Consider the following 16,689-nt stretch of genomic DNA (forward strand, 5'->3'; position numbering starts at 1 on the left):
TTAACCCAATATTTATGACTTGACCCCAAAAAGAATGGGAGCGAGCTACTTAAATCTGGATTGTTCTCATTTGGAATAGTGGTTCGAGATAGATTGAGAGGCCTGAGACACAGAAGTGGCAAGATCATAGTCTTTACTGAGTGAACCACAGGATGATCCTGACCACCCGCCTGGGGTGAGGGAGGTGTCTGGGGGTACTCAGGTGGGTTTGTTCTTGGCAATGCAGGCGTAGTCAGTGCTGTGGTCCTCCTTCATGTCTTCTGCTTCTCCTTCGACCTGATCACTGCCCAATATGGGTAACCTTTGCAGAGAGGCATAGTGGAGCTCTTGGTCTGGAAGGTGGTCCTGGCCAGGTAGGAGATGCTGATGGAAGGGTGCTGGGAGCAGCACCCTCAGATCGATCCCTGAGTACTGCCCTCAGCTCCCATCTTTCTTACCTCACTGATGCCTCAGTTTTCCTTTTTTTTTTTTTTTTCTCTGAAGCTTCCCTCTTCCTCTCATTCTCCCTGTCTCCATCTTTCTCTCTCTGCTGACCTACGCTTCTATTCTTTTTTTGGTGCTGGGGATCAAACCCAGGGCCTCCGTACGTGCAAGGCGAGCACTGAGCTATATCCCCAGCCCTGCTGTTCTTTTCTATTATTGCTGTTTCTCTTTGTGTCTCTCCATCTCTTGCTCCCCCTGTCACCCCGCCTCTACCCGTGCACACTTTTATTCCTACTCTCTTACTTTTTCCTTTTCTCTCATTTTCTGTCTGTCTCTTAATTTCTTTCTCATTTTTCATCTCTTTGTCTCTCTCATTCCATTCTTTTTCAATCTTATTTTCTCTGATCTTCATATCATTTCTTTTTCTCTCTTCTCAATTTCTTCTCTCTTTTTGCCTTTCTCTGACTTTCTCATGTTTCCACTGTCTCCCCTCTTTACTCTTGGCCCCCACCCCTCACTTCAGCCCCCTGCACCCCCTTATCCCCCAACCCCGCTTGGGCTCTCTCTGACCCTCCCCTCCCTGCCCCAGACTCACCCATCTTCTCTCCAATCTTTTCACTGGAAAAAAAGAAGCAACTCAGCAAAGCCTTCCTCACTAGCTCTGCACCATCCCAGCAGTAGTTTCCTCCCTTATAGATTCTGGTGGTTTCCAGGGACAAAGCCCTGCCCCCCACTTTTTCTTTTCTGCATTGCTCGGGAGAGAACCCAGGGTCTTGCACATAGGAAACAAATGCTTTATCACTAAGCTACATCCCCAGCTCAGCGCTGGCCCTTTGCATATTCTTCTCTCACCTTTCCCACCCAACTCCCACCAGTCAGGACCTGTCAGGATTGATGGAGACTTTGGCCTCAGCAGTAGGAAGGGTGTGGGTGGGCACTGCTATAGGTGACTGAGGAAATGAAGCTAGAGCTCACCTCTCCGACGGAGCAGACAGAGGCAGGTGAACAGAGTGACCACAAGCAAGAGCAGGAGCCCTCCCAGGCCCAATACCCCATAGTGGAAGAAAGGGCACCCTGTAGGGAAGAGGGGTAAGTGTTAGAGGGTCTATTTCTCTCTTCAGCTTTCACATCCTCCTGGTTGGTTGTGGGCATCTCAATTTCCCTATCAGTTTTAGAGGCGGAAAAATATACTCTTAAAGATTTTTCACCCTAGACCTCATTATCTCACTTCCTACCAGAGTTATGCATCCCTTATCAGATACCTTGCCTCATATCTGGGACCGCTCACCCCTGTGGCTTCCCACCACAGTCCCTGTTAATCCAGGACCTCTGTGGGGTCTCTTTCCCACCCACACCTGTGGTCCTTGGAAGCCTTGATCACCTACAGTAAACCATCCATATCTCTTTTCACCCATTACTCCCTGCACACCCACAACCCTCCCTGTACAGAAGAGAAGGGCCCCTTACTCACAGCTGAATGAACACATTAGGTTGAGGACTGAGAACTGGCCTGGAGATCAAGAAGCCTAGCCAGTGTTCTGACAGTCTTAATGACCTGGGCTAGTCACGTGCCTCAAGTTCCTTATCTGTGAAACAAGGGGCCCTGTGTTACAATCTTTTCCCTAGCTAAGGAGCCTCACCTATGTCCTAACCCTGAGATGGGCATTTTCCACTTGTTCCCACAGATCCTGAGAGTAGAAGGTAATATAGTATCCATTTATTTCCCAGGTCTAAGGAGTCTGAGTCTCAAGCATGGACTTTTACAGAGATATCTAGTCAGAAGTGGGTAGAGCTGGGGTTTGAGTTCTAGCCAACTCCAGAGCCCCCGACCTCCCTTCCCTCTGACCAAGGCTGGCCAGGTGGTTTAGAGGGGCCTCTCCAGCACTGGGTAGTTCTAGGAACTGGTGAGAGGGATGATGGAGGGAGAGGAGCCTGGAACTAGAGTGGGTGTGGGGGCTGTAGAAAAGTAGAGAGAAAAGTATCCAGAGCCTCTCAGCTACTGTGGCCCAGTAGAACAGGTCTCTACTTGGCTGATACGGTGAACTGGGGCGTGGAAGAATTTCTGGGGCCCACAACTTCCCCTCAGGCACTTCCTGCACTCCGACCACTGGTTCCTGTTTGAGGGCAAAGAGGGGACTACTGACTTCACACCAAAGCCAGATGTACTGACTATGGTCTAAAACCAAGACTCTCCTGGGTTTAAGAGGAATTAGTTAGGGTGCGTGTGGGAAACAGAAGCCTGAGATGGCCATGAGGATGGTGGGAACATAAATGGATTGTTTTTCATTTCCTTGGTCATCAGAGACTCAGGCTGGATAGAGGATTTCTTTGGGGCCTAGGGAATATCAAATACGTGCTTCTGACTCCCTTCTTCTTAACCTTACCTCACTCTGGGGTGTGACCATTCTTACCCTAACCCCACAATTTCCCGGATGAGGATCTCTACCTATTTCCAGCTTACCCTGAAGGGTGGATACATTGGCTAGAGACCCCTAGGTAGAAAGGAGAGTGGCCATCTCAGACATTCCTGCCCCTTCTCTGGTCTTAACCACCCCCAACACAACTTTCCCAGCATTATTAGGAGAGGAAGTACATCCCTGAGATCTAGGATTACAACATCTTTCCTTCAAGGTTCCCAGGCTGCGGGCAGTGAATAGGTCCCTCTCAACTCCAGTCATACTATTGATTATGCTAGTAGTCAGTGAATGTCCCCCTCCTCTAGAGGCCTTACCTGATTAACTTGTCCCCAGTTACCTTTCACTCTGCATCTGCTGAGAGCTCATGATCTCGGTTTATGCATGAGAACACACACAGCCTGGCTTCTACATTGGGCAGAACTCTGATGACTTTAGGGTGACTCCTGGTCTTCTATATCTATAGCCAAGAATCCAGCAGGGTGCTTGGCTGGTTGATTAATAAGCAGGACAATCAGAGGTAGCCATACTGCTAATAGATTAAGGACAAAAAGTTGACAAGTTGTTGGCATAGGAGGTGGGGGTAATCCAGGAAGACTTCCTGCAGGAGGCAACATTCTGGTGCTGAGCACAGAACTAAGGGCAGTGATCCAAGGCCCTCTGGTTAGAGACCTGGGCAAAGGATCCTTCATGATACTGTGATGGAGAGGGTGAAGGATGATGGAGGATTGTACTCCTGGCCTTTGGGAAAGGTAAAGACTATGAAGCTTAAGTGAAGGCAAGAGGTGAGGAAGAGATCTGGTGCCTGTGTTTATATGTATTTGCATTTTATTTTCCAAATTCAGGAACTTTGTAATTGGACATGGTGCATGCCTGTAACCCCAGCCACTCAGGAGGCTAAGGCAGCAGGATCACAAGTTTAAGGCCAGCCCCAGTGACTTAGCAAGATCTTATCTAAAAACAAAACAAAACAAAACAAAAAAAACCCACACAACTAGGGGTGTAGCTCAGTGGTAAAGCACCCCTGGGTTAAATCCCCAGAACTGCCAGAAAAAAAAAAAAAAAAAGACTGTCTCAAAATGAAGTAAAAAGGGGTGGGATGTAAGCATGTATAAGACCTTAGGTTCAATCTCCAGTACCACAAAAAAATAAATAAAAATTCAGGAACTTTCTGCTACTTCTTACCACCACACCATTCTTAATGTTCCTCCTGCAGAAAAATAGGACAATATTCAGGTATGTTTGTTTATTTTATATATATTTTTTAAAGTTCAAATGAAGAGAAAATTTGAAAGAATTACACAGCAAATATATCCTTACCACCCAGATTCTACAATTAAGAGTTTTCTATATTTTCTTTCATTCTTTATTTTTGGTAATAGGGATTAAAACCAGGGGCACTTAAAAACAGAGTCACATCCCTAGCCATTTTTATATTTTTATTTTGAGACAGTGTCTTGCCAAATTGCTGAAGTTGGCTTTGAACTTGGGATCCTTCTGCCTCAGCCTCCTGAATCACTGGGATTACTGATGTGTGCCATTTCATCTACCTGTATTTTTTTAAATACTTATTTTTTAGGTGTAGATGAACACAACACAATGCCTTTATTTTTATATGATGCTGAGGATCGAACCTGGGTCCCACCTGTGCTAGGGGAGCGCTCTACCGCTGAGCCACAATCCCAGCCCTGGCCTGTATTTTCTTTATCATACATTTATCTTGTGTCTTGTATCTTTTGAAGTTGCAAATGTTAGAACATGTCACCTCTAAACCCCATAGTGTGCTGATCACTGACTCAAGTTGAGTATATTTCTCCATTTCTTTTTTTCTTTTGCCTGAGGAAGACAAAATTTACATATAGTAAAATGCACAAATTTGAAATGCACAAATTTTTTTGGGGGGGAATCTAACTTAGGGCCTCACACATGCTGGGCAAGCATTCTCCCAATGAGCTACAAGCCCAGACTGTTCATAAGTTTCTTAGCTAGCCTCTCTGTGCCTCAGTTTCTACTTAGGTATCAAGATTGAAATAATTATTATAAATAAAGTATGTAGATTGGTGTCTCACACATGCTCAATGTTATTTGTGTATTAGCTATATTATTATTATTATTAGTGTTACTACTACTATTATTTTTTGTGTGTGTGGTGCTGGGGAATCAAACGCAGGACCTTGTGCATGGGAAGCAAGGACTTTATTAACTGAGCTATATCCCCAGTCCTATTACTACTACTATTATTATTATCCTAACACAGAGAGTTGTCATCAAGAAGTAGAGATGATCTAGGGCCATCTGAAACTTCCTCAGACCTGATCTTTTTTCCCTCAACTCTTTCCCACTGCCTGCTTCTTCCATTCATCTGGTCCTTCCTATTTTGTTTTGCTTATTCATTCATTTTTCCTTTCATTCATCTATTCATGCATATTTAGTAAGCATATACTAATGGATGGAGCTCATTCTAGATTAAAGCTCTCTAAGGTGGGAGTGTGCCTCATCATTCTCTGGTCCTTGATCTTGATAGCAAGGGAGGTAATACTGTATTCCTATCTCTCTTCAGTGAGTCAGCAGTCATTGGTGAGGCTGAGGCCTGGTTCAACTGCCATTGCTGTGAACTGGCTTAACTCTGCCTTTCCCACCTACTGCTAGGAGGATAGGAGTGAGCAAGGGAATGAAGAGGTCAGCCCAGTGTGTGTATATAGGTTTATTTCATCCCTCAAGACCCCAGTTCTTGTCCTCCTACTCCAGCCCTTTACTTCAGGAAAGGGTTTGCAGTCCTCTTCTAGCACCCATCTCTGAGGTATAGGAGAATGCAAAAGACATTGGAGAGAGTTCTGTATTGTCATTACAGTCTTGCTATCTGACTTTCTGCAAACTTCCTTTTCTCTCTGGGCCTCAATTTCCCTGTGAGCCAGAGTGAAAAGCCCCTCCAGCTCTACTTTGAGACTGTCTTTCTACCCCAACTCCTTCCCCAGTTCAGAGAACCCAGGCATCCAGCTGCCCCACCCCAGCTCTGGGTAAACAGGAAGCTGGGTGAGGGGAGCAGGGGTGTGCGGAAAGTCCCAGCCAGGTGTGTGGGTCTATAGGGAGGGGGTGGCCCCACCCCTGAGGTATGAAAGCCCCCCTGTTCTGGTCCTGGTTCAGAGTCTGGATGGGAGCACTGGGGCTGCAGGGCCGGGGTGGGAGGCCCCAGGGAACGGGCTGCCTCCTGCTGGCTGTGGCAGGAGCCACTTCGCTGGTGACCCTGCTGCTGGCAGTGCCTATCACTGTCCTGGCTGTGCTGGCCTTGGTGCCCCAGGAGCAGGGAGGACTGGTGAGTGGCTGCAACAGACCTTAAAGGGCTGCATCTTGCTGATGCTCATTGACCTCTGGCTATTACTGGGGTCTTTTGCATACCTGGCTCAACTGACTGGCTGTCTCTGGTGGAAATGTTATGTCTGTCTTTTTGCTGAATGTTTCCATGTTCCTGTACTGCTACTGTCTTGATGTTCCAAGTCCCTTCCTGGTTGTCTATTTCTCTCCTCTCCTCTTCCCAAGACACACACAGACCCATCTCTCTGCCCAAATACATATGTCTTGCTTGCTCTCCCTTCCAGGGAGATGTTTATTGGGGATGGTTCTGGAAACCCAGCCTGGGGTTTGGGTCCATGGTTGGAGGGGTGCAGTTGGCATCAGATGAATCTGAACTCTGGACATGGTTACCTTACCCAACCAGGTAATGGAGTCCGCAGGCCTGGGAGCACAAGCCCAGCAAGGACTGAGTAAGAGCAATGGACTCCCTTCCCGTCTGCATTCCCAGATACCCTCTTCCTCCAAGAATCCATTCCTGCGCCCTGGCGCCCTGTCCTCTCATGGGAAGCATCCATGGGTGGCCACCCTGCCCCCAATTGTGGCCTCTACACCAGTTCCAGGGTTTCAGCAGCTGCAGGAAGAGAAGCCAGAAACAGATCTCAGTTCCAGGCTCCCGGCTGCCCACCTTATTGGTAAGGCTGTGGTCGACCTGAATATGCATTCAAATAGTCCAAGAGTGCCAATTTTTGAGGAGTCCCTCCATTCTGCGATTTCAGTGCTGGATTGCCCACCCCTTCCACCACCTCTTGCCCCTAAAGTGCCCATCCTTCCACTAATTCCCCATTCTTGCTGCTTCCCGGAGCAGACAAAACTCAGCCTAGATCTTACCACAGCCCTCCGCACCCCACAACCCGGTGCCCTCAGCCCCCAGCTTGGATTCATTCCAAACATAGCCTCGCTGCCCCCGCCCCTCCAGGAGTCGCGCCCCGCCCCCTCCTGCCTACCCTCCCTGAAGTCCGGTCCTGAAGCGGTGCTCACAACACCAATTCCCGGAGAATCCACCCACCCGAGAATCCATCCACCCGTCTTTCTGCAGGCGCGTGGATGAAGGGACAGGGGCTAAGCTGGGAGGCGAAGAAAGAAGAAGCGTTTCTAAGGAGCGGGACGCAGTTCTCTGGCGCCGAGGGGCTGGCCCTCCCGCAGGACGGCCTCTATTACCTCTACTGTAACGTCGGCTACCGGGGTCGGGCGCCACCTTCCGGCGGGGGCCCTCAGGATCGCTCCGTCACGCTGCGCAGCTCGTTGTATCGGGCTGGTGGCGCCTACGGTCGGGGCGCTCCCGAGCTGCTGCTGGAGGGCGCCGAAACCGTGACTCCAGTATTGGAACGTGCCGGGAGGCCACAGTACAGACCCCTCTGGTACACGAGCGTGGGGTTCGGCGGCCTGGTGCAGCTCCGGAGGGGCGAGAGGGTGTACGTCAACATCAGTCACCCCGATATGGTGGACTATAGGAGAGGGAAGACTTTCTTTGGGGCCGTGATGGTAGGGTTAGTGCCCTCTGCGTCCCTAGGAAAATGTCTGCATAGTGCGAATGTATGAATCGACCCAGGGATTGGGGACCCAGACGCCCGGGATCCCAGGGCAGTAAGAAAAATATAGCAAACTGTTTAGAAACTGATTTTGAACCCGATGAAAATAAAGAATGTGAAGCTTTAGTGCCGTCAGTACGGAAGAGATGCCAACGCGTCTTAATTCATAGTGGTGCAATGTGTTGGTTAATTGTTTTTGTGTCTTTCTCGTTGCTCAAAACCATCCATAACACTGTGTGTGGCCTTTGCTCCCACTCTGTGTGGCCTGCCCTTCCCACTCACCCTACCTCTGAAGGCCAGACCCCAGCACGAGTCCAGTTGGAGGGTATAAGGAAGGGCCTCTTTAAACCCTGAAGCATCGGTGGTTCTCAGGGCATGGTAATCCCCACCAGGCTCTCACTATTCTCTTTTCCCTGGGGTCCCTTCCTACTCTGAGAGTAGTCATTACAGGGGAAAGCAAGCACCACTCAGAACGACCTAGTATGGCTGAGGGGGGAAGCATCGAGGGCTCCAGCAGCTCTCCCCTCTGGCTGACTAAAGGTCCCTTTAGTCCCCAACCTATTCTTCTACATGGAGCAGTAATCAGGCTCCTGGGTGTGAATGCAGGTGGCTACAGGAAGGAATGGAGGTTGTTTGGGAGGAGAGGAGCCTGTGGTGCCCCACCCCAACAGGGAGAGCCTAGGGAGGAGGGGTGGAGGAGGAAACTGAAGAAGATCCTGTGTTGGGTGGGATGGAAAGTATTCATCCTTTGTTCGGGTCCTCCTTCCCCCAAATAGACAAGTATGGGTACCTTTGGGGTGAGTAACAGCAGTCTCCCCACACCATGACCGACTTTCAGCCGCAGCCTGGAGGAGGCAGAGGGGGACTCAAAGCCCTATCTAGGTCACCCCAGTGGGTCACCCCACCCCCGCAGAACATCACTTATTGATTTTCCACTGCCTGGCTACGCATCTGGACTGAAGGAAAACCCAACTTCTGAGCCTAGTGGAGGCTACTCTATGAGGCTCTGTTTCCTATTCGGCCTCTATTCTGCCTCTGTTACCTCTACTGTAACTCCATGTTCAGAAGAGCCTTCCTGTGGGGATTGAGGGTGATAAGTATATTTTGCTTGGCCAAACTTTAGTCAGGTTTCTGAATCTTCTACTTTGCCTATTTGTATACTTCCTCATAAAATCCAGTTTTAGCCACAAACGCTGCTAAGTTGGTTTAGCACGAACCTACCACCTTCTCCATGTCTGATCACTCTCAATATCTGGTCAAGTTCCTTATCTTCTATATTCCCAAGTGATGTCTAATTACCCTGGCCTGACTCAGCAAATATCCTGTCAGATCTGCTTAACCAGAATCCCCCATCCCTGATTTGTATTTCCTTTTAGTTATTTTCCATCCACTGACCCTCACCCTGCTCCTTGGCTATCAATTCCCTCTTGCCCATGCTGTATTTGGAGTTTAGCCCAGTCTCTCTTCCTCACTGCAAGATTTCATTGCAGGGTATCACCATGGTCCTGAATAGTTGCCGCCGCCTCCTCCTTCTCCTCCTCCTTTTGGAGCCTGGTACTGGGAATTGAACCCCGGGGTGCTTTACCATTGAGCTACATCCTCTTCACAATTTGTTTATTTATTTACTTATTTATTTTTGAGACATGGTATCACTAAGTAGCTTAGGACCTTACTAAGTAGCTCAGGGCCTTGATAAGTTGCTGAGGCTGGTCTTGAACTTGCAATTCTCCTGCCTCATCCTCCTAAATCAGGATTACAGGTATGCCCCACCACACCCAGCTCTGAATAGTCTTTCCTACCATGCTTTACCAAGTACCATTGAGTAATGTGAATGTGTGTGTGTGTATGTGAGTGTGTGTTGTGTTGAGGATGGAACCCAGGACTTGCATATTCCATTGAGTAATTTTTTTTCTTTAACAGAGGTTCTTTTCTCTTTCCAATTCACTCCCATCGTGCCCAACCCCTCATCATTCACTAAAAAGATCAATGAGACCAAAGCTGGCAAGTGGGTCCTTCACCAACATCTTATACCTTTTGGTGGTGGTGTGGGGGTATATTGGGGATCGAACTCAGGGGCACTCTACCACTGAATCACATCCTCATCCCTATGTTGTATTTTATTTAGAGACAGGGTCTCACTGAGCTGCTTAGTGACTCTTTGTTGCTGAGGCTGGCTTTGAACTTGAAATCCTCTTATCTCAGCCTCCTGAGTCGCTGGGATTATAGGCATAGGCATTGCTCCAGCCTTTTTGTTGTTGTTGTTTGGTGCTGGGGGGTTAATTCAGGGCTTTGCACCTGCTAAGCATGTACTCTATCACTGAGCTATATCCCTTGCTTTTAGTCTTTGATTTTTAATTTTAGTTGGTTTTTCCAATTTTACCCACTGAAGAATGAATGGATAAAGGAAGTAAGGCAGCATTTATTGAGTGGCTATCATGCCAAGTACTGAGCTGGGTCTGATGGAAGTTGGGCCTTTTTTTTTCATATGCCCTTCAGGCAGTGGCAGGTGAGGTTGACTGGTTTAGGTTGCACAGTTAGCACAGGGTTTGGGGGAAGGTGGTTGGGATGGAGTGATTTGGAGCCCAGACACCTGAATCTTTGGAAGTTCCTTGGCTGTGATTCAGGTACCTGAGAATGTGGCTCCTCCCCAGCTCTCTCAGGCCACAACAGCCGGAAAGAGTAGCAGGATTTTCCCAGCAAGTACTTGGAATTCCCAGAGTGGGAAATTCCCATGCCCTGAGGGACAGGTAATTAGGTTCAAGCTCCAGTTTCCTGGAGGAGGGAGGCTATTCAGCTGGGCTTTGTTACATAGTATCTCCTGGACCCCAAGAATCTAAGTACGGGGGTCTGTCTGTGTCCAGGCATCTTTTTTTTTTTTTAATTTTATTTTTTTTAAATTTTTATTTTTTTAAGAGAGAGAGAGGGAATCTTTATTAAATATTTATTTTTTAGTTTTCGGCGGACACAACATCTTTGTTTGTATGTGGTGCTGAGCCACATCCCCAGCCCGTGTCCAGGCATCTTAAGCTCTGCAGAGAGAAGACTTCAGAGAGTGGGCTCCTACCCCCAGGGAGAGACAGATGCAGAATTGACTCCAAGAGAGAGATCATGTTTCTTTTCTAAGCAATCTTTATTTCTATTTCTCGCCACTGCGATTACAGACACAGCTCCCCTAGGGAGCAGAGGTTCAGCGATGTAGCAACAGTAGGTCACCAAATCAGTATTATTAAAACATCTGGATTAGATAAATATTTTGTTTAAAACATAAGCAAAAGGAGGCAAAGAGACCAGGAGGCCAGGTGGGAACAGCCTATAGTTCAGTTCCGTTTTCACAGAAAACATGTCTGGCCCAAGGCAGCTCCGACGTTGGGCCCCCAGGACACCCTGACCTTCTAAATAAATACATTCATCAGTAAATAAATAAATAATAAATAAGTAATAAATAATCATAAGTGCAACCATAAATAGAGGGGGCTGGCCCTGTGGGAAGGGATGGGCTCCATATCTTAGGAGTCTGGAAACATCTGAAGAGAGGAAGGCCTGAGGTCCACTCTTGTGAAGTGTTCGAGGTGAAGTCTTCTTAAAGAGTGTGCTGAACCAAAAGCTTCCTGATCCCCACATTTCAGATGTCCCAGGTTGAATTCAGGGATCAAAACCCGAGGGCCCCAGTGGTTTCTGATAGTCTTGGTTTGAATTCTTGCTAGAGTGCCCCATCATCCAGGTCACACATCCCTTCATCCAAGTTTTCTGAGTGGTGTTGAAAGTTCTAAGATTGGGGTCTGACCCTAATTCCCTTTCTCAGCCAAAAAAGGACAAGGAGGCAGGGGTCGAGGGATTGTGGTAGGTGAAGGAGAGGAGGTGGATGGACATCCATCTCCCTCACAGAGCAATGACCCCAAAGTAGACCTGCCCGGACTCAGCAAAGTCGAGATAGCTGGGCAGGTTGACCTCAGCACTGAGTCGATCACCCTTCTGCAGCTCGAAGACCCCTCCCAGATAGATGGGTTCATACCAGGGCTTGAACTCAGCCCCCTCCAGGCTCTCCTTTGGGCAGGGGCTCTTGATGGCAGAGAGGAGGTTGACCTTATCCTGATAAGAGACAGCAAAGCGGCTGACAGTGTGGGTGAGGAGCACGTAGGAGGGGCAGCCTTGGCCCTTGAAGAGGACCTGGGAGTAGACGAGGTATAGCCCATTTGCAGGCACCACCAGCTGGTTGTCTATCAGCTCCATGCCATTGGCCAGGAGGGCATTGGCACGACGACTTAGCCACACCAGCTGCTCCTTGTCTTCATTTTTTGCTAGAGGGAGGGAGAGGTGAGTCAGTATGACCCTGTGAGTTTACTTCACATCCTGGCCCTCAAGTTCTGCTCACCCCAACTTCCGGTTACTGTCCCCTCTGTTTTCACATCTCTTCTGGCCCTGAGTTTCTGAGTATCCATCACAGGCCTTTCTATTCCTCCACCCTCCTTCACACACTGTCTCCAGGATCTTCTACTTTCAACCCACCAGTCCTATGCCTCCATGTATTATGTGCTCCTTCATCCCCAAGACACATGCTCAGAGTTCTTACCTACAACGTGGGCTACAGGCTTGTCATTCATGTTTTGAGAAGATGATCCTGAGGAAGAAAGAAAAGAAAAAGTTGAGCCCCCCCCAAACTTCTTTGAAAATCCCTGCCTACTTTGACCTCCATTCCTTCTCCCCAAAACCCAAAACTCTAAATTTCCCCCACTGTTTCCATCTCAGGATTAACACTCCTCCCTCCACCAGAATTAGGAAAGAAGTTTGGGAGATACTTACTGAGTGTGAGCATCTGGGCCTGGGGGCCGAGAGGGAGGTTATTCAGGAACTGTGGGAGAAGGAAAAGATTTAGTACTCGAGGAATCAACCCAGAGGAGAATCAGCTGGCTGCTTATTCAGCTTGAGCTCTCTGCACCAAACATCTGGTTTCGTCTTTCCATTCATTCATTTATCCTTACATACATCCAACAGTGCCTTCTGTGGGCCAAATTTTTGCCTCTCCTTATTTCACTTTCCTTCAACTTTCTCCTTATATCTCTTTCCCTCAGTTCTCTCCTTATCTTTCATATCATCCACATCTCATTCTGTCTCATCACCTTTAATCATATAACTTTCTTTTCTCCCATCTCTGCTCATGCTCCACATCTTTCTCTGGAACTCTTTATATATGTATATCTGCCTGCTCATTCATTCATTCATTCATTCATTGAACAAGTATTTGATTAGCCTGTTTCTTGTGTCTTTCCACATCTCTTTCTGCTACCCTATCTTCTCTAGCCCTCCCTATCAGCACTCCTTTCTCCCCACCTCTCTCTTGTTCTCTTTCTCCCCTTTTTCTGTCTGGATGGAAGTGAAGTTTGGGGAGGCACTCACCTCTTCCCTCTGGGGGCCGATCACTCCAAAGTGCAGCAGGCAGAAGAGCGTAGTGGCTCCTGCCACAAGCAGGAAGGAGAAGAGGCTGAGGCACAGGCACCGACTGGAGCCCTGGGGCCCCCATGCCTTCTTGGGGAGTGCCTCCTCGGCCAGCTCCACGTCCCGGATCATGCTTTCAGTGCTCATCGTGTCCTTTCCAGAGGAAAATGTGGAGCCCTGGATGTGGAGCAGTGTGTGTGTGAGAGGGAGAGAACCTGCCTGTCTGGTTGCCTCTCTGGGATTATTTTCAGGGGAGTTTGGAGTTGCTTCTCTCCCTCCTGGCTGGTCCCCTGGTGTCCTCGCTCAGGGAGCTTTTGCTGGCTGGGTGTGCAAACAGCTGCCTTTATAGCCCTTGGGGCAAGAGGAGGGCGGGGAAAGACTCTCGTTCAACCAGCGGAAAACTTCCTTGGTGGAGAAACCCATGAGCTCATCTAGAGGAAGCGGTAGTGGGCCCTATACATTCTGTCTCGGTTTCTTCTCCATCATGGGGGCGGGGGTTTGGAAAGTTGGGGATACCCAGGCATCAAGGATACTCCTCATCCTCCCCACCCGGATACTGTGGCAAGCTTCTTGGGCCAGTTAACAAAGTGTGTGTGTGTGTGTGTGTGTGTGTGTGTGTGTGTGAGAGAGAGAGAGAGAGAGAGAGAGAGAGAAAGAGAGAGAGAGAGAGAGAAACAGACCCCCTGGAAGCTGGACCCAGTTCCTCCTGACCCTTAATGTCTGTTGTCTCTATTTTTTGGAGGGTCAGGTCTGCTGTGGTCTTTCCCCTCTGATTTCTTTTCTTTTTTTTTTCTTTTTGGTACTCAGTGCTTAACCACTGAGCCATGTTCCCAGCCCTTTTTATATTTTATTTAGAGACAAGGTCTTGCTGAGTTGCTTAGTGCCTCCCTAAGTTGCTGAGGCTGGCTTTGAACTCATTATCCTCCTGCCTGAGTTTCCTGAGTCACTGGGATTATAGGCATGCACCACTGCACCAGGCTCCCCTCTGAATTCTAGACAGGACTCCTGAGAAGGAAGACATGAATTGGAGCTTCAGAGTGGGAAGGAATTGGGGTGGGGGGAGAGGCCAGAACAGTTTGAGATTGGGGGCACACATTGGCTTCTGGAAGGGGTTGGGAGGGGTAGCAGGGACAAGCCTGGGACAGCCCCAGAGGGAGTGAACTCTGACTTGGGAATTCACAAAACCCACGAGGGCCTTCTCCTTTCATTCACAAACCCCAGGCCTTCTTCTTTCATTCTTATCTGGAATTCAAACTACTGGTTTCAGTCTTGCTTCCAAAGGACTTTGAAACCCCTGAATTTTTTTTTTTTTTATTGTAGACTTAAGAGCTCTGATGTTGGCCATGTCTCTTCAGATGTCCACTATATTTCATACCTCTTAGTTCTGGAGGCTCTCCCACTCTTTAGGGCCCATGCATGGCCATGTCTTCCAGAGAATCCCCTTATTCCACCTCCCTAAATCTGGACATTCTCTCACCCTTTGGTATTGTAACTTCTCCCCAGAGGCCATCAATGACCCCTGTTCCTAAGAAGCCCTACATGTGGCCATAGCTCCCAGAAACCCTCTGAATACCACCCCTAAGGACCTTGTCCTCCCCGCATCACCACCATTTTTCTTTCCAGTTTCTCCCTTAATTCCCCTGCAGCAATCAGGCTGCCTGGCCCCTGTGAACAGGCTACAAATCCCTGGAGCTCCTGGGCCCCTTTATCTCCTTGTCCTGCCCATAGCCCCTGACCCCTCTGAGACCTCTGTCTCTCCCTTCATTCCCTAGAGAGATCTAAGAAATTATCCCCACTTCAGACAGACAGACATAAGCAGACAGCATTTCAGAGAAAAAAGAGGTTTATTTGGCTTTATCGAGGGAGCAGATGGCTCCTTGTGGGTATCTAGTCAGGCAGTGGCTGGCTTTTAGAGCCTTTCACTTCCTTCTAGAGCCCTTCGGTCCCTTAGTCCTACTTTTCTCTCTAGGTGAGCTCTGAGCCAATGCCTTCTCACTCTCCATCTCTGGGGCCTGTTCAACTCTCTCTTCCAATGCCTTCCTATTGTTCCCCTATCTCTATCCTCCATAAATAAATAACTTAATTTTCCCCTTCATAAATAGTCCCCCTTCCCTGCCTCTAGTCATCCACCCAGGCTGCCCCATGTGTCTACTCCTCTTCCATGACCAGGTCAAGGCCCCACCTAGACCATTGGGACAGAAGAAGAGCTCTGTGTTGGGAATTTCTAGGCAGGCTTGAAATCTTCAGTAGAATATCCAGGGTGCTTCAGGGAACTGTGGTCCCTGGAGTGCCTGGAATTTCTTCTTTGAAAGCTTCAAGTGACTTGAGTGGGGAAGACAGGAGGCGATGGTTGGAATGGGCACAGGAGAGGTGGTGGTGACCCTTGAAATGGTCAGAACGAAAGCAAAATGGAGAGAAGGACTTGAAACCAATTTCTTTTTCTCTCTGGATCTTTCCAAGTCCTACAGAGCAAAAGCCCCAAAGAAGACGCTGCTGGGACTGAAGAGCAGGTGGGAGATACCATCTGTGTGGGTGGACAACTGGTCTCCTCGGGTGAGCAGGAACACAGCCCCCTGGTATACTGAGCGCACCCAAGGTCCTTGTGGCCCTGGGCACACAGACTTCTGGGCGCTGAGGAGAGGCACATGGAAGGGGTATTGGGAGGAGAAGAGCTGAACCTCATGGGCGAGGTAGAGAGGGGTGGAGATGGCCTTGGAAGAGCAGCCTTCCCCGGAGAAAACCACCTGGGAGTAGACGAAGTAGAGGCCACTGGTGGGGACCAGAAGGGAATTGTTGCTCAAAGAGAAGCCATGGCGGAGGAAGGCACGGTCTGTGTTGGCTCTCCAGCGTAGAGAGTTCTGCATGCTAGGGTCTCCTAGGAAGAGCCACAGGAGGTGGGGGAGGAAGGGTCAAGGATCTACATTAGAGGTCTCCACCCTGAGGAAGCAAGTACTAAACAATTGAGTTTATAGGGGATGACTGGGGAGAAGGAGTAGGCTCTGTCTTTAGTTGTAGGGGAAGCTGCAGGGAAAGATGGGGTGCTACTTGGGTCCCTAGATGGGGGTAGGAGGGGAGCGGGGGGCTGCATGTCTGGGAGGTTGGGTGGAACTTTACCAACAAGGTGAGCCGCAGGTTTGAGGGTGCCATGAGCAAAATGCTTCTGGGGGTGCTGCTGAGCAGCCCGGGCAGCTGAGGGCTGGAGGCCAACACCAGGGAGTCCCTAGGGGAGAACAGAATTGAGAGGGCTCTAGGGATCCAAGCTGGGCTGAGCCACCCCTGCAGCCCCAATTTTCCTACTGCCTCACCTTGGCCCTAGGTGGCAGCGCAAGTAGCAGCCCCAGAAGCAGGAAGAGGAGGTGGGTGCCACGCACCCTTGGGAGGTATAGACGTCCAGGTGGTGTCATGGGGAGAATCTGCAGGGAGAGAGAGAGTGAATGGGGCGGGGCACACAGAGGAAGACAGACCTCCTGCCTGCCTGCCCTGCAAAGACAACCACCCTGAGAGAGGATGACAGACAGAGAAGGGGACAAGACACAGGC

General features: G+C 49.1%; 4 protein-coding genes across 6 annotated transcripts; 1 reads left to right on the plus strand and 3 right to left on the minus strand.

The window, feature by feature from the left end:
• Positions 1 to 116: 116 nt before the first annotated feature.
• Positions 117 to 5,920, minus strand: Lst1 (leukocyte specific transcript 1). 2 transcript variants are annotated; one of them, XM_078020296.1, is made up of 5 exons: positions 3,178 to 5,920; positions 1,895 to 2,009; positions 1,399 to 1,497; positions 1,019 to 1,041; positions 117 to 345 (listed from the first exon to the last, which is right to left on the minus strand). In XM_078020296.1, the coding sequence occupies exons 2-5, from the start codon at positions 1,908 to 1,910 to the stop codon at positions 199 to 201; spliced, it is 285 nt and encodes a 94-aa protein (XP_077876422.1). In that variant the 5' UTR covers positions 1,911 to 2,009; positions 3,178 to 5,920; the 3' UTR covers positions 117 to 198. The 2 variants fall into 2 exon arrangements, with proteins under 2 accessions (XP_077876422.1, XP_013220082.2); XM_013364628.4 differs by having other exon boundaries at positions 1,895 to 5,920.
• A 29-nt stretch (positions 5,921 to 5,949) lies between these two features.
• On the plus strand, positions 5,950 to 7,860 carry Ltb (lymphotoxin beta). Of its 2 annotated transcripts, none has more exons than XM_013364627.4 (3): positions 5,950 to 6,150; positions 6,553 to 6,820; positions 7,225 to 7,860. In XM_013364627.4, the coding sequence occupies exons 1-3, from the start codon at positions 5,950 to 5,952 to the stop codon at positions 7,725 to 7,727; spliced, it is 972 nt and encodes a 323-aa protein (XP_013220081.3). In that variant the 3' UTR covers positions 7,728 to 7,860. The 2 variants fall into 2 exon arrangements, with proteins under 2 accessions (XP_013220081.3, XP_077876421.1); XM_078020295.1 differs by having other exon boundaries at positions 6,637 to 6,820.
• A 2,968-nt stretch (positions 7,861 to 10,828) lies between these two features.
• On the minus strand, positions 10,829 to 13,499 carry Tnf (tumor necrosis factor). Its single transcript, XM_078018600.1, has 5 exons — positions 13,112 to 13,499; positions 12,850 to 12,852; positions 12,518 to 12,566; positions 12,288 to 12,335; positions 10,829 to 12,015 (listed from the first exon to the last, which is right to left on the minus strand). The coding sequence occupies exons 1-5, from the start codon at positions 13,295 to 13,297 to the stop codon at positions 11,597 to 11,599; spliced, it is 705 nt and encodes a 234-aa protein (XP_077874726.1). The 5' UTR covers positions 13,298 to 13,499; the 3' UTR covers positions 10,829 to 11,596.
• Positions 13,500 to 14,863: 1,364 nt separating this feature from the next.
• Lta (lymphotoxin alpha) lies at positions 14,864 to 16,689 on the minus strand. Its single transcript, XM_005339015.3, has 3 exons — positions 16,456 to 16,689; positions 16,265 to 16,370; positions 14,864 to 16,025 (listed from the first exon to the last, which is right to left on the minus strand). Exons 1-3 carry the CDS (start codon positions 16,552 to 16,554, stop codon positions 15,613 to 15,615), a joined length of 618 nt encoding a protein of 205 aa, XP_005339072.1. The 5' UTR covers positions 16,555 to 16,689; the 3' UTR covers positions 14,864 to 15,612.

Source organism: Ictidomys tridecemlineatus, chromosome 8, assembly GCF_052094955.1.
Source record: "Ictidomys tridecemlineatus isolate mIctTri1 chromosome 8, mIctTri1.hap1, whole genome shotgun sequence".
NCBI classification, from domain to species: Eukaryota; Metazoa; Chordata; class Mammalia; order Rodentia; family Sciuridae; genus Ictidomys; species Ictidomys tridecemlineatus.

Bases quoted from the DNA above. Each gene is read 5' to 3' on its own strand.
- Ltb (XM_013364627.4), top strand. From the start codon at position 5,950: ATGAAAGCCCCCCTGTTCTGGTCCTGGTTCAGAGTCTGGATGGGAGCA. The intron at 6,151-6,552 runs GTGAGTGGCTGC...TTACCCAACCAG, and splicing joins CCCAGGAGCAGGGAGGACTG to GTAATGGAGTCCGCAGGCCT. The intron at 6,821-7,224 runs GTAAGGCTGTGG...GTCTTTCTGCAG, and splicing joins CCCGGCTGCCCACCTTATTG to GCGCGTGGATGAAGGGACAG.
- Tnf (XM_078018600.1), bottom strand. From the start codon at position 13,297: ATGAGCACTGAAAGCATGATCCGGGACGTGGAGCTGGCCGAGGAGGCA. The intron at 12,336-12,517 runs GTAAGTATCTCC...TTTCTTCCTCAG, and splicing joins GGCCCAGATGCTCACACTCA to GATCATCTTCTCAAAACATG. The intron at 12,016-12,287 runs GTAAGAACTCTG...CCCTCCCTCTAG, and splicing joins GCCTGTAGCCCACGTTGTAG to CAAAAAATGAAGACAAGGAG.
- Lst1 (XM_078020296.1), bottom strand. The intron at 1,042-1,398 runs GTGAGCTCTAGC...CTTTTTTTCCAG, and splicing joins CTGTCTGCTCCGTCGGAGAG to TGAAAAGATTGGAGAGAAGA. The intron at 346-1,018 runs GTGAGTCTGGGG...CTACCTGGCCAG, and splicing joins AAAGATTGGAGAGAAGATGG to GACCACCTTCCAGACCAAGA.
- Lta (XM_005339015.3), bottom strand. From the start codon at position 16,554: ATGACACCACCTGGACGTCTATACCTCCCAAGGGTGCGTGGCACCCAC. The intron at 16,371-16,455 runs GTGAGGCAGTAG...GTTCTCCCCTAG, and splicing joins CGCTGCCACCTAGGGCCAAG to GGACTCCCTGGTGTTGGCCT. The intron at 16,026-16,264 runs GTAAAGTTCCAC...GGCTCTTCCTAG, and splicing joins ACCTGCGGCTCACCTTGTTG to GAGACCCTAGCATGCAGAAC.